This window comes from Gopherus evgoodei, chromosome 8 (genome assembly GCF_007399415.2).
Source record: "Gopherus evgoodei ecotype Sinaloan lineage chromosome 8, rGopEvg1_v1.p, whole genome shotgun sequence".
Taxonomy (NCBI): Eukaryota; Metazoa; Chordata; order Testudines; family Testudinidae; genus Gopherus; species Gopherus evgoodei.
In genome coordinates this window covers 62,766,921-62,792,594 of record NC_044329.1, presented here as the reverse complement: position 1 = coordinate 62,792,594, position 25,674 = coordinate 62,766,921, and the positions used below count along the sequence as shown (strand labels likewise).

Here is a 25,674-nt window from a genome sequence, read left to right as displayed (position 1 = left end):
GCAAAGATCACTTTCCTAGCTTGTTGCTTTGACCATGTCACTCCTCTCATTACCAGGGCCGCCCAGAGGATTCCGGAGTCCTGGGGTCTTTGGCAGCAGGGGGCCCCCGCTTCAGCGGTAATTAGGCAGCGGGGGGTCCTTCTGCTCTGGGACCCTCCTGCAAAGTGCCCCGAAGACCCATTGCCGCCGAAGCGGGACCCACCGCCGAAGTGCAGCCGGCTCTTCAGAACGAAAGGGTCCCCCGCCGCCGAATTATCACCGAAGACCCGACTGCACTTTGGCGGTGGATCCCGCTTTGGCGGTAATTCTGTGGTGGTGGGTCCTTCCACCCTGGAGCAGAAGAACCCCCCGCCGGTGAAGACCGGGAGCGGAAGACGCTCCGGGGGCCCGGGCCCGCAAGAGTTTTCTGGGTCCCCCGGAGCAAGTGAAGGACCTTGCTCCAGGGCCCTGAAAATCTCTCATGGGGGCCCCTGCAGGGCCCGGGGCCTTTGGCAAATTGCCCCTCTTGCCCCCTACTCTGGGTGGCCCTGCTCATTACATCTCTCCACTTGCTCCCTTTTCAGCATCACATCAAAAATAAGCAACTTGTCTTTGCTTTGAAGGCTTCTCATGGCCTATCCGCACCCTCCCTATTGTCTCATTTATTGTCGAGATGTTGACTCCTATCTCTGATCAGCCCATGACGCCAGCCTCCTTTGCCCACTTGTTAAGTTTTCAAATCAACACCTTCCTACATTTCCCCATGCTGCCATTCATGCATTGGAGGAACTCCTCATAATTGTCCACAAAACTGTCATCCTGCAAATCTCTCCTTAAACTCTTATACCTGTAAAAAAAAAAAAAAAATTAAAATGGTTAGTGTGCTGAGACCACACCTTATCATGACAACCAATATTTTTTCAGTTCATCCTTTGTCTCTTGATATATACTTAGATTGAAACGATATTTGGGGAAGGGGCCACCTTTCCATTATGTGTTTGTACAAGGGAGGGATAGCTCGGTGGTTTGAGCATTGGCCTGCTAAACCCAGGGTTGTGAGTTCAATCCTTGAGGGGGCCACTTAGGGATCTGGGGCAAAAATCGGTACTTGGTCCTGCTAGTGAAGGCAGGGGGCTGGACTCGATGACCTTTCAAGGTCCCTTCCAGTTCTAGGAGATAGGTATATCTCCAATTATTATAACACCTAGCACAATGTGTTCCTGGTCCATGACTAGGATTCTAAGGCACTGTCACAATGCAAGTAAATAATAATGAACACACAAGATTAAAATCTGTTTACCAGATATATAATGGCCTATTGTGTCTTATTTTAATGATGATCATTAATTTTTCTTCTTTTTGTATGTATCCTGAACTGTAAAGTGTTATATCAGGCCAAAGGCATATTGGGCTGCATTAGTAGGAGCATTGTCAGCAGATCGTGGGAAGTGATTATTTCCCTCTATTCAGCACTGGTGAGGCCACACCTGGAGTATTGCGTCCAGTTTCCTTCCCTCCACTATAGAAGGGATGTGGACAAATTGGAGCTAATCCAGTGGAGGGCAACGAAAATGATTAGGGGGCTGGGGTACATGACTTACGAGGAAAGTCTGAGGGAACTGGGGTTATTTAGTCTACAAAAGAGAAGAGTGAGGAGGGATTTGATAGCAGCCTTCAACTACCTGAGAGGGGATTCCAAAGAGAATGGAGGTAAGCTTTTTCTTACTGATGGCAGATGACAGAGCAAGAAGCAATGGTCTCAGGTGCAGTGGGGGAGATCTAGGTTGGATATTAGGAAACACTATTTCACAAGGATGGTGGTGAAGCACTGGAATGGGTTACCTAGGGAGGTGGTGGGATCTCTATCCTTAGAGGTTTTTGAGGCCTGGCTTGAGAAATCTCTGGCTGGGATGATTTAGTTGGTGTTGGTCCTGCTTTGAGCAGGGAATTGGACTAGATGACCTCCTGAGGTCTCTTCCAACCCTAATATTCTATGATTCTGTATCACATATGTTGATTGTTTATAACACTTTTTCTTCTCTAAAACCATCATGGAGTGCAATTAAATTGCTGAAAGTCATGATCGCATTCCCAATCAATTGCAAATTTTGTGGTAGTGTAATTTAATTAACCAATCTGGATCTCATTTGAGCGTATGCCTGATTTTTTTGATTTTTTTTTATTCTTCTGCTAAAAGAATCATGTAAAAAATTGTGTAGTATAAAAAACGAATAAAAACAGGCATAGATTTTACAGCAGTAAAATAGCTAAAGAATGTTTATGTTATTTGATACTTGCCTTAAAATGAATCTCATAGTTGGACTATGCAGAGAAATTAAGTATCTGATATAGAATTTTTTTAATGTATTCAGAGCTTTTACAGGCATCTTTGCAGTCCCAGCTTCATATAAAATCTCTAATGTGCATGTTATAAGAGGTACTCTAAATTTAGTGCCATGATTATATAGAAGCAAAATCAACCCTTGGGTCCTAAATGCTTTGACGTTAGTGAAAGTACTGCTTATGAGTTTCACACTGTACACTTCTCATTCATGAAAGCCAGAAGAAAAGCTTAATGCACCAAATTAACAAAACTTTGTTCCTTCAGTGGATATTTGTTTTAAAACTTAGTTTTTCACGTGAGCCTAAGGGAACTAGGTACTGAACTCCTATTGAAATTCTATGGGATTTGAGTACCTAATTTACCCAGTCTCCTTTGCAAATCTCAACCTAAATGTCTCTTTACCATCTATGTATATATACATTGGGCTCAATGTAATTCCATTAACTTCAGTGGAATTATTTCTGATTTACATCACTGCAGGTGAAAGGGATACCAATGCCATTGTGCTTAGGCCAGATTATGTGTTTCTTTTTGAATGCTTTGGAAACAGTGATTTCTATGTATAGTGTCGGGGGGCAGGAAGCACAATACAGGGTAAAGGCAAAAGAAAATTGCTTGATTTTTGTGTGCAGGTAGAGAACATTTAATATCATCATTGTGAACAGTAGAGCATTCCTGTATTGTGGTAAAAAAGTTAAGTGCAAAAAATGGCAACCATACATTTCCCAAAAGAGCAAAGTAGTAAAAAATGAACATGCGCACAAAGAATTTGCAGAAGATTATTTGTTAACCACCACAGTATAATTCAATCCATCCTACAAAAGCTATAGCAGAGGGGGATTATGTTATTCCAGAATGTCAAAACAGAGTGTGAGGGCCAATTTCTGTAAGAGTTACACCCATGGAAATCTGATGTCAATAGAGGCACTTCATTTTCAAATGTGAAATTCTAGACAGTGTAAACCCACATCAATAAAAATTGTATCACAGTAAGATAACCATAAACAATACTTCTGGAATATATTTCTTCCTTGCCAAGTGTTAGTAATAAAAAAGGATGTTACACAGAATAAGTAATTTGCAAACAATGTAGAATATGGGCTAGATCCTAAGATGGTATAAATCAACATAGCTACATTGAAATCACTAAAGCTAAGCTGATTAACTACAGCTGAGGTTTTATCCCTGTATATTTTAATCACACAAATCTATACACTATAACAGACATAGTATTTAGATATTGTCATGTATCCATCCATTGTTATAAGAAATGGAATGAGCCTCGAGAGGGAGAATAGTGTTATGGATAAGGCATTGGTTTGGAACTCAGGAGATCTGTCTTCAGTTCAATTTGTATATAACCTTGGACAAGACAGTCAAATTCATTCTCTTGACCATTGGCTATTTGGGGTGCAAACTCCTCTGGACAAGGCCTGTTTCTTACTATGTGTCCATACAGAACCTAGCACAATGGGGCCCCCACTATCAGTGGGGTACTAAGTTAATACAAATAATGAGAGATGGGAGAACGTATATAACCAAACACCGTCCCCAGTGCCTTACAGGAATATTAAAGATAAATTTTACCAGACTGTGCTTCCTCTATGATTTATATGGAAGTGTCTGTCATCATCATCTCCTATGCAGATTTATGTTTTATTTCTCTCAACAGTGTTATTCTGGTCCTTCCTTCCAAATTTGTGTATTTTTTCCCTTGTATCAGTTCCTAAGCCAGGGTTGTTCTTTGATGTGGGCCCACTTTCAAGAGATTTCCCAGTCTCTGCTAGAAACTTACATGCTTTTATGTAATAGGACTGTATCCAGAAAGGAGAAGAATTAGATTTCTACTATACAGAATCTCATGTTTCTTTTGTTCTGACAGATCCTGTAAGTCAAATCCCTGAAGGCAGACACTTTGTATCCATGCAGGGCCCCACAGATTTAAATTAGACTTTGCACAGGCATAAAGTCTGTCCGGGCACGCCCAATTGCAGATGTTGCTCCTTAGTAATCTATTGGTTCTGAGCTTTATCTAAAGTGACTATAAAGTTACTGTATTTTTCTTGCTTTATAGTATTTCTCCTTTTTGGCATTGGAAATGATTTTTCTACAGATAAACTTTAAATGGAGGAGTCTAGCACTAGTGCCAGGGATTCAGCTATACCTGCAGAAATGTGCTCATTCCCCGTCTGCTGGGAACCCAAGTATACGGATATTCAATGTATTGTACAAATGTGGGAAATTATTCAAAAGACTGTTGTATTAGGTTAAGAAAGAAATCCATAGCTTTTCATTGCTTTTGAAGTTTAAGAACTTACACATCTTTAAAACAAAAACATTAAAAATAGGCAAGATTAAAAAGCATGGGTGGCTCTGCAAATAGTTCCTAATCGAATCTAAGCGATATAGACAGTTTTTGCTTCATGAGCGTTTGCCTTGCAAGAAGTGGTTTTTTTTCATTTTTCATACATATGATCAATGCTGATATTTCACAATTTAAGTTAAAAACAACTTTCATATTTGCGATTGGGTGGTATAGAAACCTGGATAATAGAACCCCTCTTCTGACAGATGACAGTGGGAAAAATATATTTTTGTAATGTCAAGACTTCACAGAAAAGTTGGATCTGGCTGAGCAATTCTGGCGCAGTGTTGGAACTTCTACCTCAGAAATTAAGATGAACAACCTTTGTATCATGATGGTTATGTACCACATCTTGAAATCCATAATACCCTTCAGACAGTGCAGAATGAACACATAGACCAGAATCATAACCAAGGCTGACTTGGCTGTTTCAGAATGGATTGGATGGACATCTTCTTGATTATCAGTCCAAACTGCCATTACCTTATCTTACAGAACATCACCCCATATAGCTATTGTCACTAAAATTGGAAAGAATTCATATTATTTTATCCATATCTGGGCACAGCCAGCCCCAGCTAAACAACTACCCTGCCAAAATCCAGCTCCAAAGTAAGAATGACTACTCAGAATACCAGCTGGAAACGCCAGAACATTTTCAGAGAAACTCTTTGGAAACATCCAGGATATTCATCATTTCAGATAGATTTCTGATGGAGAGGATAGGAAAATCCAACAGTTGCAAAGTATAGTTGTTTTTAGAGCTGGTTGAATTGTTTATTTGAAATGTAGTCCTTTTTTCCTCAGTGAGTTATTTGCAAACTGACATTGAATTTTACAAGTTAGTTCACCATTCATCATTAACTAAATAGTTTAGAGTGAGGCAAACACATTTGAATCCATATGCTCTCTGCAAATGCTTGCTTTAGCTATTTGTAATTCATACTGTGCAATTGGTAACCTAGGTCGAATTGTATTGTTTCTGCTCTCTAACTGATGACAAACTTTTTTCTGCAGAGAATAGCAAATAATAAATAATGAATGCTTTTATTTAACTATAAGTACCCTTGTGAGCACATGGATACAGCTAAATCACCAAACAGCATGTCAACAAAAATCCATTCTTGCCAATATTCACAAATAAATAGTGAATAATAAAAGGCAGAAGCAGGTCAAATCAAAGCTTTGGAATCTGAATTAATGTTCACGAACACTGTTTTGTGGGATACAACAAACCAGGCGCAGACTTTTCCCTAGGACTATAAAGACAAACAACCAACAAGAAAAGGAGTGCCTGCATTTGTCTAAGGGAAGACTTTTCGCTCAACTCTATCACAGACAGTAAATGCCCCTCATACAGGAATGGAAGGAACTGTCTTTCTTCCCCCAAAATAAAGGGAATCCTCTAAAACTTAGGCAAAATGGCTTTAGGGAAGCTTTATGCAGCAAAAAGCTGCCTACTCCATCCCTGATCTATTCGATTATGGAGGAGCTCTAGCTTCCTCATAGTTAAGGAAGTGGTAAACACAGCCTGGGCAGCTAACCCAAGCATCTATTTCAGCCTATGAGGGGTTCACCCAGGGCCAGCCCACAACATTTGGCACCTGAGGCGGGGAGCTCAAATGATGCCCACATGCCCCCTCGCTTGGGCCAAAACTTTGAAAGATCTCAATTCTGCCTTCTTCCTGTTCTACTCCTCTCATGGTACTGCTCTGCTACCTTCCCCAATACAGGACAACTAACAACTTAAAATGCCTTGTTCAAAAATTTGAAGTAACACAACTTTCAAATGCCTGAACAGCAAATGTAACTTTTCTTGCCTGCGTGGTAAACACTGGCATTTTTTTATCTGTTTGAGTAATCAAAGTGGTGCTTTCCATGCCTTCTTGGTTGCAAAGATTTGAACTGCTTCCTGAAGGTCCACAGCCTGGGCTAGCTCATGCTTTGTTGAGATGGTTGTAAGGCTGACCAGCCTCTCCTGTGTCATTGTGGAGTATAGATGTGTTTTTATTAACTTTAGCTTGGTGAAGCTGCGTTCTCCACTGGCAACTGTTACAGGAAGTGTTAGAAGTATGCACAGAGCAACAAAAGCATTTTGAAAGAGGGTGGTCCTCTTATTTATGCATATATATTCCAGAACAGCCTTTGGAATTGATCCTGCTGAAATGTATCTAGAAAGGCTTTCAGTTCATCCCCTAAATCACTCTCATCGATATTGCGCATGTCATCACAGGTCAACACTGTGTCTAGTGCCCGTCATTGCTGGTGTAGGTCTTCTTCAGGTATAGTGAGGAGTTTTGGAATATCATACAACATCCCAAATATACTGCTGTGTTCCTTGAGCTGCATGAAACATTCTTCAACTGATTGTATTGCACAATTTAGCAGCTGGTTAAAGAATTCAACTTTGAATTGTTGTTTGGGGTCTCCTGTGGGACTATCCTGTGCCTCGTAATCAAAATGTCATCTTCTTCGGTGACTCTTGTATTCTTGAATGGGTGGGAAAATAGCTTCACTGTGAAGTTCCTCTGCCGACTTCTGTGCACTCTTCAGAATGTTTTGAAATCCCTCATTTGACCAGTAAGACTGTAGGTATGTGTAGCAGTGCCCACTCTTGGCCCCTCCACAAATGCAGTCAGAGACCAACTGAAGTGCAGCACCTGTGTCCCTTTATTGTTTGTGTCCGTTCCCACCACCTATAATTTACAGATATCTACAGACACCAACACTCTGGGAGACTACTAACTTTCCCAGCCAGCAGAGATCTAGAGCCCACACTCCTCCCTTTCCTGTCTCCCCCTGCTTCCTGTCTCTTAGCCAGCTTTATAGGGCAAGCTGGCTACCCAGACCTGCAAGTGGATCCACTCTGGTAATTAGGACGTGGCCCCTCAGCCAGCCCAAGTAATACCCTTCTTCCTCTGGAACAGGGCTAATAGGAGCCTGGCTTGTTTCTTCTAGCCAGCACCCTGTTATAGTATGACTTTGCTTTGTCCAGTTGTTCCATTGCTCCAGATATACCAAGGTCAACAACTTGGAGTCTCTTGCTTACAACATTTATTTCAAACAGTATGTCATGTCACAACACACACAGAAATTTGAAGTTACGGATGTTTCTGAGAATTCCATTTCCCTCTGCCACTGTTCTCCCATGAACAGTTCCTATCATAGCATTATCCTCCATAATGGCAACTATGACATCATCTATCTTCCCAATATGGTGTTTGATAGGCTTTATCGCCTCCACTCAACTTTCCCATCATGTGGCACTCAGTGGTTTCAGTGTCAGAAAGGATGTTCTCAGATGTTGCTTCAAAATTTGTCATCGATGAGTTGATGCAGAGAAAAATACATAGATGCTTTGAATTACATTAAAAAATTCAGCAGCAGCCTCACTAGAAGCTGATGCTGCATCACTGACCAGCAAGTTCAATGAATGAGAACTGCATGGGACAAAAAAAGCTCGAGGGTTTAACTCTCAAATCCGTATCTTCATTCCTCTGTTCTTTCCTCTCATGTTGGCACCATTATTGTAGCCCTGACCTCTCATGTCAGCTATCGCAATTCCTGTATCTTCCAGCTTTTTGAGAAGCAAATTTGTCATACCAGCTCCTGTAGTATCATCAATGTCAATAAATTCTAGAAAATGCTCTCTGACAGTCACCCTGCAGGCAGGGCAAGTGCAAGGAAGTTTCACGCCCTAGGCAAAACTTCCACCTTGCATCCCCCACCCCCTACCCAGCTAACCCCGCCCCCCCCCACGGCAGCTAACTCAGCCCCCGACCCGGGGAGCCCCTCCCCTGCAGCAGTTATCCCCCCCACCGTGACAGCTAACCCCTCTCCTCCCCCCGTCCCCCCACGGAAACTAATCTTGCCCAGGGAGATTTCCCCTGTCCCCCTGTGGCAGCTAACCCCACCCAGGGAGACTCTCCCCCGTCCCCCGTCGCAGCTAACCCTGCATGGGGAGACTTCCTCCCCCTACTGCCACGGAAGCTAACGCTGCCTGAGGAGACTTCCCCCCTCCACGGCAGCTAATCTTGCCTGGGAGACTTCCCCCCTCCATGGCAGCTAACCCTGCCTGGGGCAGACTCCCCCCCCCCCCCCCGCCATGGCAGCTAATCTTGCCTGGGGAGACTTCCCCCCTCCACGGCAGCTAATCTTGCCTGGGGAGACTTCCCTCCTCCATGGCAGATAACCCTGCCTGGGTAGCCCGCCCCAGCTCACCTCAGCTCCTCCTCCTCCACTGAGCACCTGGCGTCACTCTAATTCTCCTCCCCGCCCAGGCTTGCGGTGCTGATTGGAGGAGACTTAGAGCGGGGACTGTGTGCTCAGCAGAGGAGGCAGAGTGGAGGTGAGCTAGGACAGGGAACTGTTCCCCTGTGAGCCTCCCCTCCCCTTTACTGCGGGCATCCCTCCCCGCGTGCTCTCGCACCCAGCTCACCTCCACTCCACCTCCTCGCCTGAGGGGACTTTTAGGAGCCCCCAACCACTAGGTGCCCTAGACAGCCACCTAGTTTGCCTAAATGGTTGCACCGACCCTGCCTGCAGGGACATTTTCACTAGGTTCAGTTGTTGTTACATAACACACTATTAAAACTATTTGTTCCATATGGCTGATGTCAGGTGTGCAGTCCAGAATAACAGAGTAATAGCTTGCCGACTTCAGATCTGCCACAAACTTCTGTTTGACTTTTGTTGCCAGTAATTATATGATCTCATTTTGCATTCTTTTTCCAAGGTAGTGATGTGTGTACATTTTTTGGGTGGTGACTCTTCTTACATGCTCCTGAAGTACAGCATCAAACTCAGCCGTCAGCTCCACAATTTTAAGGAACTTTCCATTGTTTGACACATACAGCTGATTTGAAGTGCCGCACAGTGCTAGGTTTTGGGTAGCAAGCATTCCCACAATGGCAATGAGCCTTTTCAAAACATTTTGCCAGTAAAGAGTCTCTTGAAATTGATCATCTATGGTGGCCTTTAACCTTAGTCTCATCTCAAGCTCTTTCCACATATGAAATGCTCTCTAATGATTTGCTGCCTTCTCATGGCATGCCAGATTTCTTGCCAGATTTTTCCAGTCCTTTGTTACTGTAGAACCCAATGTGGCTGGAACATTAGACTGGAAGAGTTTGCAACAAAAACAGTATGCAGCATTCTGAGTGTTTGAGAATATGAGCCATGGCCTCTCCACTTTGTCATCATTGGGGATTTCACACCAGTAATGTGTTGGATGGAAACTCGTATTTTCATTGCCTTTGGGGAACATGAAGTTTTTCACTTGCTGTGGCCCATGCAGTACAGGGAAGTTCCTCAGGCTACTGCTCAAGTGGGTCCACAGTCCTGGATCATCTAGACTTAAAGAACTAAACTCAGCAGCAGCTGTTTCTTGCACCTCCACCACACTCTTCTCTGATCTACACTTTTCTTCAGGAATGTGCATGGTTACATCAATTAGAGATGGAGATATGGATGCTGCAGTAGCTGCTAGGTCACCTGCACTCTAACTAACTGGAAGATCAGGCATCTCCTCACCACTCACATCCTCATTGGAACCAGAAGGCTCACCGTGAACATTTGTGTCTACATATCTCAGGAGAGCGCCTTCCTGCTTAGATAGAAAAGCTTCCTTTGCTTTCTTTCTTTTTCTGAATGCTACCCCAGAGGGGCATTTTTTTTCTGTCATTCATGACTGCTGTTCTATGCCAGCTATAGTGGCTCTCAACACTCAATTGAAGGGGACAAATAAGCAGGCTTGTAGCAGGGCCTGAGTGAGGGAAGATATCAACGTCTTAACTGGCTCCCACTACTTCAGTTGACTGCCTGTTCTCCTCAAGCAGCAAAGAATCCTGTGGCACCTTATAGACTAACAGACGTTTTGGAGCATGAGCTTTCGTGGGTGAATACCCACTTCCTCAGATGCATCTGAGGAAGTGGGTATTCACCCACGAAAGCTCATGCTCCAAAACGTCTGTTAGTCTATAAGGTGCCACAGGATTCTTTGCTGCTTTTACAGATCCAGACTAACACGGCTACCCTCTGATACTGTTCTCCTCAAGTGGGTTCAGGGAAGCAGCAGGAAACAGAAAGCTCCCTGAGAAGGTGATGTTTATCAGTCCATGCCCCTGGGGGTGCTAGAGAAGTACATAAGAGGGTCCTCCTCCTCTCTGTCCTTTCAGCTCCTGCTGCTTTCTGTTATTCCCTCTCACCTTTTCTCCTGCCTGCCTGTTATTTCTCTTGGGCTCACCTTCCTCCAACAAAGTACTCCACCATCTCTATGCATCTAGAGCAGAGAGGATACATATGCACCAGCAGCAAACACAATTTTCTACACTCTGGGTCCTAGTGTTGCCCCCTTCTCCCCCCCCCCCCCGCCCAGTCTGGCACCTCAGGCGGCTGCCTCAGTTCACCTCATGGTAAGGCCAGCCCTGCGTTCACCTGAACCAGAAAAGCCATTTCTGAAACAGTATCCCTTTACTTGAGTAGGTATTCAACTCAAAATAGCTGTCAGAGTCCAGGATGTGGGTGGGTTGTGCCTAATGATTGGAACAGGAGTTAGTAACCATGAATCAGACCTGAAGGTCAGAACCAGTGTCAGAGGCCAGATGCCAAAGTCAGCAGTCAGGAATCAGAGCCCAAGGGTCAGAGTCAATTGATACAGAAGTAATCAATTAAGGTCAAGGGTTGGAGGCAAGGCAGGAGCAGGACTGAGAACAAGGAGCCATGAAAGCTATTACACCCATAGGCAAATGCCTTGAACAACCACCAAATTGTTGCTGATGGGCTTTAAAGCTGGTCTGCTGACACAGTCAGGGGGTGTAGCCAATCAAGCAGTCTACTGAAGGCCAGCAACACTCATTAGGTTGCCTGGAGATGGACTCTGTTCAAGTCCTGATTCCTGACGATGGCCACTTGGACTTTAAATTCCACAGAGTAAAACAAAACAGACTTTCACTGCCTCATTCACAAAGACGTGGTCTGAGTTAGGCCTGACCAGGCCAGGCTTCTTGGATTTGACAGGGGAGCTCCTTCCTTCTCTGTCTCAGCTAGGGCTGCTTCTTCTGATGTACAAAAACATAGGCCATCCAGGATGAGCCTGAGCCCATAGAACTGGTCAGTAGATGCTGTATACTGAGCACCTTTATGGCTTTCACAGGATAGCTACCACAAAAAATGACAATCTTAGGAAAACCTGGACAGGTGGTAACCCTAGTCTCAGCTTCACCCCAGAACTGTCTTCTGAAGGCAGCAGCCAGCCCTTTTCACCTTGGCTATTGGGCCTTTATTGATTTCTGTGGTCTCATGGACCTTCTAGCCACTGAAGAACAAATTCTTATTGGTTCTGCTGGAGGCTGATTCTGGGTGGCCTCTCAACAGCTCTTGTAGGTCTAAAGTCACTACTTCCCTTCTCCCAAAAAAGGATACCTTCATCAGGTGGCATGCATCCAGGTGATTGGACCTCCAGGATGGAACATAAGACACCTGGTACACACATCACACCACCAGTTTTTCAAAGTTCTGTACTGCACTTGCAAAGATTGTGCTTATATTGGGCTTATCTGCGCCTTGAAGCCAGAGCCTGCGTTAATGAGCAGAGTAGTGAAATACTGCTGCATTATGATTTTCTAGGCCAATGTACAATGCCTTAAGGAATATAGGGTGTTTGTGTCTGTGTGGTATACTGTGCACTCCACCCTGTGCTGGGCCAGCTCCCTCCTTCATCTAGAGAATCTAGCACATGGTACAGTGCTAATCTCACATAGGCCTTGTGCAACCAACTCCCAGCCCAAGGACTGTATTTGTACCTAGCTTCTGCACAGAGCAGGATTGAGGAAGTTTAGCAGGTAGCTTCATGAACCCAGTCAGGGCCAGGCACCGTTGAGCCCATCATCATGTTGTCTATAATGTATAATGCGAAGCGGGCATCTTACCCTAAGTATGGCTACTTAGCTGTTCATGTTACAAATCTCACACACAAACAGTGAGCCAGGATTTATTGGGCTTTTCCTCTCTGAATTTCAGTGCAGTTGAGTTTCCATTTTGGCCTTATTTGCAAGTATTTACAAATTCTGCTGCAGCTAAAGAAAATGGGTGAGTGGGGGACATGTTGGGGAAGGGTGTTGTACCTCCTACCATTTCTGTTCTGCCAACAGCTTAACTTGTAGCTGCTTGGGAAACATTGGCTGCAGGTGAGGTTCAGTGACCTGCAATATCCAAGAGATCAGACTACATGATCATGATGGTCCCTTCCGACCTTAAAGTCTATGAGAGTTCTGCTGTCACTTTAGTCTATTAGGAGCATTCACCTGTTTGACCAGCCAAATGTAGAAATCGGTGTCATTTATGAGCCATGGGAAGGGTAAGTGCAAAGCACAGAATGACATAGACTTAAAACAGGCTATGAAAGAATTTATCAGAGAATATATTCCAAGTTATACAGTGATACTATTGATTAACATTGACACTTATTAGCTTTAGTATAATTTTATAGACATAATTAGGTTATTATTAATGAAGTTTAGCATTGCTAATTGTAATAACCGTGTGCTAAAACCTCTTGTGATGGACAGTTGACTGAACACACTCAATTTACATTATGAGCTAGAGTCCCAGCTGGTGTAAATTCGTGTAGCACCACTGAAGACAATAGAGCTCTGCCAATTTACAGTAGCTGAGGCTCTGGCTCTATGTCTGAAGACAATCTATATTGAGCATTGATAGAATTAATTTTTATGGCAGCTGTAAGGCTAAGAGCCAGTATGATGCTACTTTATTTATTTCTTTGTTTTTAGGCAAGCAATTCTTATTGACAATCTATAAACCTTGCCATTATGGGCCATTTTAAGGTCCATTGAATGGGAAAACTCTTTTTCAGCAGAATAGAAACCTGTTTTGTTACAGCCTCCACCCTGCCCTCCTCACCCCCTGTATTTAAAAATATACCTCCATTTCCTTACTATGGACCTGAACCTGCAACTGGTAGCATGAAGATATGGTGTTCCACCTGTGTGGATGTCTGTGGGCCTCTTTGTGGGCTTGTCAGTCGTCCTATACCCTATCAGTTGCAATACGAGGGCCTATATTCCTATATTCCACAGCTTCTACACACTCCAATTTATGACACAACTTCTAAAGTAGCATTTTTATTTCATTTGAGTAGATGTTTTATATATAGCTTCTGAAAGAGTGTGTGTGTGTGTATATACTTCATGCACACATATAGTATAATATCCAATGCTTTGAATTGTATAGATGTTGACATTCTCTAGCTGTCTGGTACCCTAGAATTATTTACAGATTATCAGGTAATCTAAACTTCCTAGTAGCTACATAATCATGCATCAATGTCTTGTCCACAAACTCAGAAAGGAGAGCCTGGTGTGATAATAGTATTTATTTTTTGAACATCATTATTAGTGCCATAGCATAGTAGCAAAAGAAGCAAATTAAATTAATAAAGTAAGGAAATAATATTGAATTTAAAAAATAGATGACTTTGAATTGTATTATGTACTTTTCTTTTCTCTCTGGCTGATCATCTTTCTTCTAAGGCCACCCTACATTGAATGAATGGCACGGACCTGTTCAGCAGATAGAGAGGCTGTGGCATGCATACAGGACTGCTGGGCATATTTGGCACAATGATTCAGCCTTTGGGTGTTAGATAACCGACTAGTAACCTGTTTTTTGAGGGGTCGTAAAAACCTATAGTTACTTTGTATAGAAAAAGGAGTGAACAGTGTTCAAGGACTCTCACAATAGCTTAGCTCGTGTGTTTCCATTATAGGCTCAGTTCTCTGAACCAGAGTTACTAAATCTATTCTCTCCTGCAAACTAATCAACACAAAGCCATCATCCTTCGCTACAAGAGACTTGGCCCTGAACTTTAGAGAACTCTGTCCAATAGCTGACATATCATTTGGACTGAAAATAGGTGGGCAGTGTAGGTGGCAACACCTGCTACTAATTCTTTACTCCTTGATAGCACCAAAACAAGCTGCTGGTCTTGGCTCTTTAATAGTAGAGGAAGAGGAAGGGATAGGCATCTAATACCTCTAGTGTTTGTATGCAAGGCATAATTGATTTTCTTGAGTAGGAACCAGCACTGATGCACTGTTGTTCTGGGGGAAAGTGTTCTTTTGATGAATGGTACCCCCACCGACTTTGGAACACAGGCTTTACCATATTAGGAAGATCATTAAGACTGTCAGGTCTACTGTTAGTGTTCTGCCTCTGGCAGAGGACAAAACCTGATATTTCATATGTCAGAGGAAGAATAATGCATATGCAGTAGAAAAAATGGCTAGAGGGCTGGAGAGATTGTAGTAGAAACCATAATTGTAAGATTATATTATATAGATTTAAGCTTGGCTAAGTACTGTCTAAGCAGGGACATGACAATACTTGCAGGGTGTAAAACACCAGGGAAGAAGAGGAATTATGTGGCATAATAATAAAATTAAGAAGGAGAAAAAATAGTCATAATTCCAGGAAAAAAGAAGCTTCCTGTGAGTGCTAGTTGGTATCCCGGGGAATGGATCACAGTCAAGTTGGAAGGGCATGGAATCGATCCTGGATCGAGTTCTCTTCAATATCCTCATAAATGATTTAGATAATGGCATAGAGAGTACAGTTATAAAGTTTGAGAACAGTACCAAGCTTGGAGGGTTGAGAATACTTTGGAGGATTAAAATGCAAAATGATCTGAACAAACCAGAGAAATGAGATGTAAATAGGATGAAATTCAATGAGGACAAATGCAAAGTACTCTAGTTAGGAAGGAACAATCAATTGTACACACACGAAATGACGGCCTAGACAGTAGTACTGTGGAAAGGGATGTGGGGATTTTAGTGGATCGCATGATGTGATTCAACACTGTAACAAAAAGTTGCAAAAAAAAAGTGAACATCATCCTGGGATGTATTAGCAGGAGTGTTGTAAGCAAGGCTCAAAAAGTAATTCTTCCACTCTACTGCACGCTGATAAGGCCTCAGCTCAGAGGTGAAAGTAAGCCAGTCCAAGTCCCGCTGCTGGAGCTCCAGTGGTGTTTTAAAGGGACCAGGGCTCCCTGCAGCAGCCAGAGCCTCTGGCCCTTTAAATTGTTGCTGGGGCCCTGGGGCTCCTGCAGCCAGGCTCAGGCGGAGATTTAAAGGGCTCAGTGCTCAGGCCCCTGCGAGGAATCTCTCGCCCTTTAAAGCACTGCCCAAGCCCTGCTGCTGGAGCTCCAGCAGCGCTTTAAAGGGCCTGGGGCTTCCCGCAGCGGCCGGAGCGCTGGGCCTTTTAAAGCACTGCCGGAGCCCTGCCACCACTATGCTGCAGTGGCAGGAGCCCCACGACCTTTACATTTCTACCTGAACCCGGCTGCCGGAGCCTCCACTGCAGGGAGCCACGGGACCTTTAAATCACCACCGGAGCCCTGCTGCCACTACTCTGGGGCAGTGGCAGAAGGGTTCCAGTGGCAATTGAAAGGGCCCGGGTCTCCGTGGCAAACGGAGCCCTGGGCCCTTTAATTCCCCCCCTGAACCCCAGGGCTGCCAGCCGCCTCTGCAGCTGGTAGCTCCAGGGAGATTTAAAGGCCCTGGGGCTCCCGGCCACAGCCAGAGCCCCAGGCCTTTAAATCTTGAAAGGCCTCACCTCTTCCGGTTGAGGTCCCGCCTCTTCCGGTCGAGGCCATGCCCCCGCTCAGGACTCCAGCGTACCGGTAAGTCCTTTAAACTACTTTCACCCCTGCCTCAGCTGAAGCATTTTGTCCAGTTCTGGGTGTCACATTTCAGGAAAAACGTGGACAAATTGAAGAAAGTCCAGAGGAGAGTAACAAAAATGTTCAAAAGTCTACAAAACATAACCTATGAGGGAAGATTGGAAAAAAAATGTGTTTGTTTAGTTTGGAAAAGAGAAGACTCCCAGGGGACATGCTAACAGTTTTCATGTACATAAAAGATTTTTACAAGGAGGATGGAGAAAAATTGTTCTTGTTAACCTCTGGGGATAGGACAAGAAGCAATGGACTGTAAGTACAGCGCGGGCAGTTTAGGCTGGACATTAGGAAAAACTTCTTAACTGTCAGGGTAGTTAAGCACTGAAATAAATTGTTAAGGAGGTTGTGGAATCTCCATCATTGGAGGTTTATAAGAGTAGGTTAGATAAACACCTGTGGGACGATCTGGATAATACTTAGTCCTGCCTTGAGGTTCCTCCAAGTCCTACATTTCTATAATTCTATAAGCTCTGAGGTTTGTGGAAGAGCCATCACTTGACACACTAGAAATGAGTTAAGTGTAGCCCTTAGTAGATGAAAAATAGGAACAAGCCTTAGTAGTAAAATGGACAGAATGAACTAATACATTATATTTTATGATTCAACAGTAGCCATGTGTGTTTTTTGTGGAGAAAGGGTAGGGGATTCTTCTTGAACTTTCTTTCCCCTTAAACATTATATTTGACTGTACCTATCTTAGCATTTATATCTACAAATATTATGGGTTTCTCCTTCTTTGTAGAGAGGAAGTACTTCCTCAGCCCGCTCCAAACCAATCTTTCCCCTGCTGGGTCTGGTTTAATAAAATCTCAAACAGCGACACCCCTCCTTCTGGGGTCTGGTTTCATATTAACACAAAATATCTCAAACAGGATGTTTGAGATCTCTCAGGATTCCTTCTTGCCAAATCAGTTAATTCCAAATTCTTAAGTCTCACCACAGGCTTCCCCATCAAGAGATTCCTAAGCAGCTCCTGTTACTCATTAACTAGGGATCATTGCTGGTCTTCCCTCAGGCCAAAAGTCCAGGACAGGACACTCCTTCCTATTGAGAATAGTTGCCACTGATATCTCCCAGAAAGGCTGGCACTGAGTCAACCAGGTCTGCTCTCAGTTCTCCAAATACTACAGTTTAGGAGGGGAACAAGGCAGAGATCAAAGTTGGGTGCTGAACCCCTTAATAGCCCAAGCTCTACCTGTGACAGGGACACAAAACTGTCCAGTCATTTTTAAAATCCAGCTTACAACTTTAGCTCCCTGAGCTTCTATAGCAAAGTCTGCCCCAAAGGCTGAGTACCTGCTATGTGAAAAAAATATTTCAATTTAGTTGTTTTAAATCTACCAGTCCTTAAATTTATAGAACAATCCCCTTGTTCTTGTATTATATATAAATATAAGTCCAAGACCCCATTCGTGGTGGAACTGCTAGTAGAGATACCCTACGGACTCAAGTTTGGATAATAAAACCAGAGAAATTTTATATTATGTTAGAATACTAACACAATACCTGGATGTATAAAGAGAGGAATTTTAAGAAAGAGAAAGGAGATGAGATTGTCTCTGAATCTGGCATTGGTGAGTCTAACTTGAATACATATTCTGGTGTTGATATTTTAAAAAAAATATATTGGACATGGTTCAGAAAAGAGCTACAAGAATGATTTGTAGTCTGGAAAACATGCCTCACAATGAGACTGCAAAGGACCTTAATCTTACTATCTAGGAGAAGATTAAGCAGCAACTCAATCATGATCTTTAATTATTTAAATAGAGAAGAGACATCTGACACTAGAGGTCTCTTCAATCTAGCTGACAAGGGCATTACAAAATCCAAGGACTTGAAGTTGAAATCAGCAAAGTTCAAACTGTAAAAAACATATAAATTAACACTAAAAGTAATTAAACCTTGTAACAGATTACTAAGAGATTTTGTAAATTCTTTATCAGTTGGTGTCTTTAAATCAGGCTTGTCTGTCTTTCTAACCAACGGCTCTAGTTTAACCACAAGTTGTTGTTATAGATGTAAGAATCATTGGGTGACATTCTATGGTCTGTGTTATGAGGGAAGTCATGATAATCAGACTAGATTATCATAATGATCTCTTCCAGCCAAAAAATCTATGACACTGAAAATCCAAGGAGAAGTTGCCAACTATCTCTTATAATGTTTTCCCCTTTTTCATTATTCTCCATGTGTTTGAAACTCAGTTTTGATACAGACCATTAATCAGACAGTAAGTTTGTAAGAAAAGATCCCAGAAAGATATAAAATGTATTTTATATGAATATTTCATTACAAGCTTGCATTGTAATCTTGCTGTCAGAGCAGCTTTATCTTGATGATACGTCCAAGAGCTATAACTGAGATAGCTTTTTTGATGTGTTGAAATGAAAGCACCCAATATACCGACGCATCACAGAATATGTAATCAGTTTTCTTCCACATTCTTCTTCTTTAAGTTATTGATTAAATCAGGTTAATATATAATCATCTCTGTCCAAGCACAACACAGTGGTATGTAGGATTTGGGTATTCAATTATTCAATAGGTAGGGCTTACTTCTCTAAGACAAAAAAATGTTTTATTAATTTGTTTTGATAGTAATTTAAAGGGAACAAAATCCATTTCAATAGTGCAGGAGCAGTCTAGATTTGTGATGATACATGTTGTCACAGCCTTATGTCTGCTTCAAAAGAGAATACATTTGTGGGAGACAATCTTTTTAAAAAGTGAAAAAATGGTTAACGTGATTTCTAAACTATGGTCCATGGATCACTGGTGCCGTGCACTCTTTGCTGATGAAGAAGTTTGTGACTCCAAATAATTTGTCAAATAGAAAATAAAGTGCTATTTATCACATGACCTATCCAGCCATTATAATTAGTTAGCCATTTGCATCACATTTTGTATTACAGCCCACAGTCATTATTGCATTTTGGATTTTTTGTAATATGCAAATATAGGCCATCTCTTTATTTAGCTGGGACCTTCAGTAGGGTTTTTCAAACACTCTGAAATGAATTTTTGCTTTTATATGATATAATTTCAAAAGGGGAGGGGGAACAAATACTTGACATATCCATCCAAGTGACAATCCTTTTACCCTAAAAAGCAGCCCATATATTATATCACTGTAGTAGCTACAAACCAGACCATGACTTTACTCTGAAGCAAAAAATAAACAAGACAAAACCAAAACAAAAGCTCTTCATAAAGGCAAAGCTACTGCAGACATTGAGAAATAAAAATAGTCCCTTGATTAGATTTTGAGGACAACATGTCCTTTTGCTAATATCTCTCTGCTGCATCTTAATTGGTAAGTAAATGAATAAAAGATGTGTTTATTACTACTTAATTGATTTGTTTGCTTTCATTTCTATCACTGATTTATTTTGGAATGGGGGATGGGTGCCTGTTTCATATGGTCTTTGAATTTGTTTAGCTTCATGTTTACATAAAAAAGTGCATTCTTCTTTCCAAGAATCTGATCTGGTTGAAGGATATGTTTCAAAATCAAGGTCAAAAGTGCCGGAAACTTCAGCAAGATCTCTGCTTGGCCAAATGGAGTCTGACAGTGTCTTTCTAATGCCTTTAAAGTAGTGAGCTAAAGTAAACAGGTGGTTTATTGTGCAAAAGAAATTGTGCTTTTAAAAATGATATTTTTAATTTCCTTTACAAAGGGCTAACAAAAAAAAAGCCCTGGTTTTATATTGAACCTTGTATAATTCTGAATTTATATTCAGTGCCCAACAAAATCAAGTTGTTCTGGAATTATGGTCACATCACAGGCTGCACAAAAGAAATAGAAACTGGTGCATCCTAAGTGGCTTATTTATTTCTTCTCCAGATGACAATTTTGTTATGGAGTATTCCCTCCATTTCTAATAAATAATACTTGTTGCTTGTTCTATGTATATAATCTATGACAGAGTATCACAAGAAAGGCTTGTTGTAATACATTGCCCCCAGCTAGGCAACAGAGCGGTGTATTTTGCAAATGAAAACATTTGTCTGAATGATGCATTTCTGAATGAGAATTGTTTTGTTTTACAGAGAGTTTGGCCGCTGGAAAGTAAACAATCTAGCTGTTGAAAGAAGAAATTTCCTTGGCTCCCCACTGCCTCTTGCACCTGAATTCTTTCGCAACATAAGACTACTTGGACGTCGCCCAACCCTTCAGCAAATCACAGAGAACCTTATCAAGAAATATGGGACACATTTCCTATTGTCAGCTACCTTGGGAGGTATGGTCAGTGATATAAAAAAAATTTCCATTATGAAAATAACCACAGACAGTCAGAGTGGGTATAAATTGCTACTTTTATGTTATCAATACCATTAATATTAAATCCTTCATTGAACTTTTCTAGCTGAGAACATAGGGCCTGACTTATCCCTGAGGATCTGAGGTCTCTGTCTTGTATGGAAGAGAGGGGCTCCGCTACCTCTGCAACACTTTCTCCTTGTCTTGGATTCAGAATGGAGTCTCACTGGGTTCAAAGACCTATGCAAGGGAGGAATTAGGCAGTAATTAGGCCCATGGGAGGAAGAGATAGAAGAATGGTGAGACCAAGGAAATGTTCATAGTTCCTGCCCTTTCTCTGAGAGATTCTCTGGAAAGATAATACAGCCTATCCTGTATTGTCTTTTCACAGACCCCACTGAGTGGTTGGGAAACTCCCTTCCTTAAAGATAGACATCTTGTGGTGCAGCCACGGACTGCAGAAACCTTTTCTGTACTGTGGATGAGGCACCAGGAACACAGAACCACTGTAGAAGCACAGGGTCTACAGGCAGATGTATCTGTGGACTGGCCTTTATTCTAAGAAGGAGGGAGCCTTTCAATGGAACAATTGGGGAGAAACTCTAGAAGGAGAATTTTATGAATAATTTTCTCTAGTCCCCTCCCATCACTTTTCCTGTGGGAGGGTCCAGTTGGACCCATAATTTCTTTCATGAGGAATGGGAAGTGATGCCTGAACAAAGTATTTTTAAAATATTATGAATGCTACAAACACTCAAGCTTGAACGTAGGGTGCTTCATCTTGGAGTATAATTATAACCTATTGTTCTCTAGAATTATTATAAATCAAAAGAGACAAATACAGTAACCATGGCCCACACTTGAATGGTCAATGCTTAAACATCATTTTGCTTACCTTATGTTCAATCAACTACTACAAAACCATTGTATTTGGACATTTTTAAACATTTTTGCAGAAATTCAAAAGATGACATTTTACATTTTTCATCAAAAATAGTTCTATATGCAAGTGAATAACATGAATATTTCCAATTTTTCAGTTATGAAATTTGGAAGTTGGACAAAAACAATTGGCCTACAAAACAATGAAGTTCATAGGCCCAATTCCTCATTGCATCCATGCTGAGCTCAGTTATGATACTGGCTCAGTTATGATACTTTGATACCTGGCAAGATACTAGAACAAATTATTAAACAATAAATTTGTGAGCACCTAAAGGATACTAGGAATATGAGGAATAGCCAACATAGATTTGTCAAGAACAAATCATGTCAAACCAACCTAATTTCCTTCTTTGACAGGGTAATTGGCCTACAGGCTAGTGGGGAAATGTCATACCTTGATATAATAAGGCCTTTGAAAACGGTCCCACATGACAGTCTCATACGCAAACTAGGGAAATGTGGTCTAGATGAAATTACTGTAAGTTGGAAGCACAACTGGGTGAAAAACTTTACTCATAGTGTAATTATCACTGTTCATTGTCACTTGGAGAGTGTATCTAATGGGATTGAACAGGAGTCAGTCCTGGGTTTGGTACTACAGTACTCAATATTTTAATTGGTCTCTTGGATAGTGGAGTGGAGAATATGCTTATAAAATTTGCAGGTAACACCAAGGTTGGAGGGTATGCACATCCATTCAAGGACCGGACTAGAGTTTAAAATGACCTTGACTCATTGGAGAATTGGTCTGAATTTAACAAGATGAAACTCAATAAAGAGAAGTGCAAATTACTTCATCTAGGAAGGAAAAATGAAATATACGACTACAAAAGTGGGGAATAATTGCTTAGGAGGTAGTACTTATGGAGGGTACTTGTGTGGGTTATAGTGGATAACAAATTGATTGAGTTAACAATGTGATGCAGTTGCAAAAAAAAGCTATCATCATTTTGAGGTGTATTAACAGAGGTGATGTATATAAGACATGGGAGATAATTATCCTGCTCTGCTGGCACTAGTGAGGCTTCAGCTAGAGTAGTGTGTCCAGTTCTGGGTGCCGCACTTTAGGAAAGGTGTGGATAGATTGCAGAGTCCAGAGGCAAACACCAGAAGTGATAAAAAGGTTTAGAAAACGTGACCTATGAGGAAAGATTAAAAACCCTGAACATGTTTAGTCTTGCAAAAAGGAGCTCGATGGGGGACATGATAAGCATTCAAATAGGTTGAAGACTGTGATAAATTGTACACCATATCCACTGGCAGTAGAACAGGAACTAATGGGTTTAATCTGCAGCAAGGTAGATTTAGGTGAGATATCAGGAAACACATTAAGGGTAGTTAAGCACTGGAATAAGCTTACAACAGAGGCTGCGGAATCCCTATCATTGGAGATTTTTATGCACACATTAGACAAACAATTGCCAGGGATTGTCTTGGTTTACTTGATCCAGCCTCAGCTCAGAGTGCTGGACTTGATGACCTCTCAAGGTCCTTTCCACACCTTGATTTCTATTATTGTGTTCTGGGAGAGGTCTTTGCAAAGAAAAAACATTTGGTATCCAAGGGAGGAGAAAAAGCCATCATGTTGCCTCAGTGTATGTTTCATGGGAACCATAATTGACTCTCCATTCACAAGACACTTCTTCCTTCACTGCAGGCAATTGTGGTGATGGGAGAGAACAGATCCCTCAGGCCCACCCTGACTAAGACACTAGGAGTTCTGCCTAGGATGACCAGATCGCAAGAGTGAAATATCAGAGCACATGGGGGGAAGGGGAGAGACAGCCACAGGTGCACAGCCCCGACTGGAGCCATGAGAAGGGGCGCACAGCCCTAGGTAGCTGCAGGAGGGGTGTATGGCCCCTGCTGAAGCCCATGCCACAAGCCATGGCCTCATGGCCCCAGCTCCAGCCCCCAGCAGAAGCCACTGGGACAGGGGCACAGGATCCTGGTTGCAAAGTCAGACCAAGTCACAGGGCAGGAGAGCGAAGGGTCCTAGTTCTAGCCCCGGCTCCAGCCCTAGCCCCAGTCACAGAGGGGAGGCCCACAGTCCTGCCTTCAGACCCAGCTTCAGCCACTGACAGCTGAAGCAAGCTAAGTCATGGAGGTCTGGAATCAGTGAGTGTCATGGTCCCCCTCACTAAATTATAGACTTAGTTGTAATCCATATTTAAACATACAGATTTATTTGTACACTAAAGAAACAACAGGGGTAAAGGGCAGGGGGGTTTATTCTGTCAGTAAATCAATTTCACAATTTGCATACCTCTCAGACGTGCCAGAAGTCTAGCACTTCTTGGATGACTTTGCCACAGTCATGACTTGCTTCTGGGCAATCACAAAGCTGTAGAAGTCCTTACATCTCATCCAGAAATTCATTTTGACAAGGGTTTCACTCCGCACCAAGTCTATGCTGCTTCGATTCCCAACATCTGTCCATGCATCTTTCATGACTGAAAATACACACTCTGTGTATGCATTGCTTACTGGTATTCTGAGCACGTATGATACCAGCTTTGTCATATTCATTTGATGTCTTTGATGATTCAGTACTCATCACAGAGCTGATCAAGATCCACTGTTTTCTGGAGGTTTACAGCTGTCACGGCTGCAGACAGATTCTTGTATTCGAATGCCCTATTACTTTGATGTTTGAGCACTGGGTATTGAACAAGTAGCCAGTTGTTGAAAAATCAAACCATTTCTCCAAATATAGAATTGACACATCGTAAACTTTCATGTAGTCTTTCTGGAGACATGCAGCAGTGACAGGCAGCATCTCAGTTAATGCATTTTCAACTTTAGAGCCAAAGAATTTGTCATTCTTCGGTCGCTGAAGTTTAATTCTCAGAGTATTCATTATGGCATACACTTAACATGCTGTCATACTCTCATTTCCAAACAAAGCACAGTATCATTGAAGATTTTCAGGACATTCTGGAGGAAAAACAGATGAACCTCAACTTTGCTAGGCCCCTCACCTTGTTCACCGTTTTCCATGTCCGAGAACAGCATCCATAGAGATTTGGGTACTTGTCACTGCCCAGGAAAACAAAGTAGCACTTAACAGCCTGCCACATATTTACAAGCTGGTTTACAGCTGAGAAAAGACTCAACCAGCGCGTTGGAACATGGTACAGAAAAGCGGCATACTCCATATCCACAAAATCAAACATATCCTTCAATGCTGCTACTCTCTTAGCAGAATTGATGAAACGATTGAACATCTTAATCACCAGAATCTTAATGTCAACTTATAGGGTATTGCTAGCATGTTTCACTGCATTGTGCACAACATGAGAAGGGCACTTTGAAGGCAAGATATTTTTGTTTTGTTTTTTTAAATTCTGGTATACTGGTTGTCACTTTCCATAATTCACGTTTGCATTATCAGGACAGTAGGAAGACACTTCGTTTAGGTCTAGTTTGTGTCACAAGTTTTTCAAGTAATGTGTTGCTTATTGTCTCTACAGTCTCTTCCCTTTGCTCATAGAAGTCTAACAGTTTATCATGGACTCCGTGTTCGGGTGTCCAGTATCTCAGCGATAAAGGGAAAGTTTTCACATTGTCCTTGTTAGATGCATCTGTGGCAACTGAGAAATAGGGACTGTCTGGCTTGCTGAGGTCTTTTAAAAATTCTGTTGAGAGCGGTGACAGCACATTTTTGATCACTGCCTCCACTTTAGTCTGGCCACAGCTGACATACTTTGCAGTTGTTGAATCTGGATACAAGGTAGGCGCAAGTTTAAGTTCATAGTCACATGAGCGATAGTTGATGAACTACTGTGTGGTAAACTTGAGTTAGCTCAGCAGTGATAACCTTGTTATTGAAGGATTCATTTGGCCTGCTGAAAAAATGTGAGACCAGGGTATTGCTCTTGTGAGTTTTGGTGTTTTGTTCATGATTTTTTGAATCAGCATGATGCTTAACATCAGACTCACTGCCATGGCAAATGCTAAATTCCTTCCCTCTTGCTTTACAAAAGGTCTTTGAATTACAGTCGTAGGATTTCCAAATC

General features: G+C 42.1%; 1 protein-coding gene across 6 annotated transcripts in view; it reads left to right on the top strand.

The window, feature by feature from the left end:
• The window catches only part of BRINP3 (BMP/retinoic acid inducible neural specific 3), a 317,732-nt gene that overhangs the window by 159,550 nt on the left and 132,508 nt on the right, over window positions 1-25,674 (top strand). For all 6 annotated transcript variants that reach the window (XR_004001693.1, XM_030573440.1, XM_030573437.1 and 3 more), the window contains exon 3: window positions 20,500-20,690. Coding sequence is in view for 5 of the 6 variants with exons in the window: in XM_030573440.1 (XP_030429300.1) it covers window positions 20,500-20,690 (191 nt within the window). In the remaining variant the exon portion in view is untranslated. The remainder of the gene's footprint in view (window positions 1-20,499; window positions 20,691-25,674) is intronic.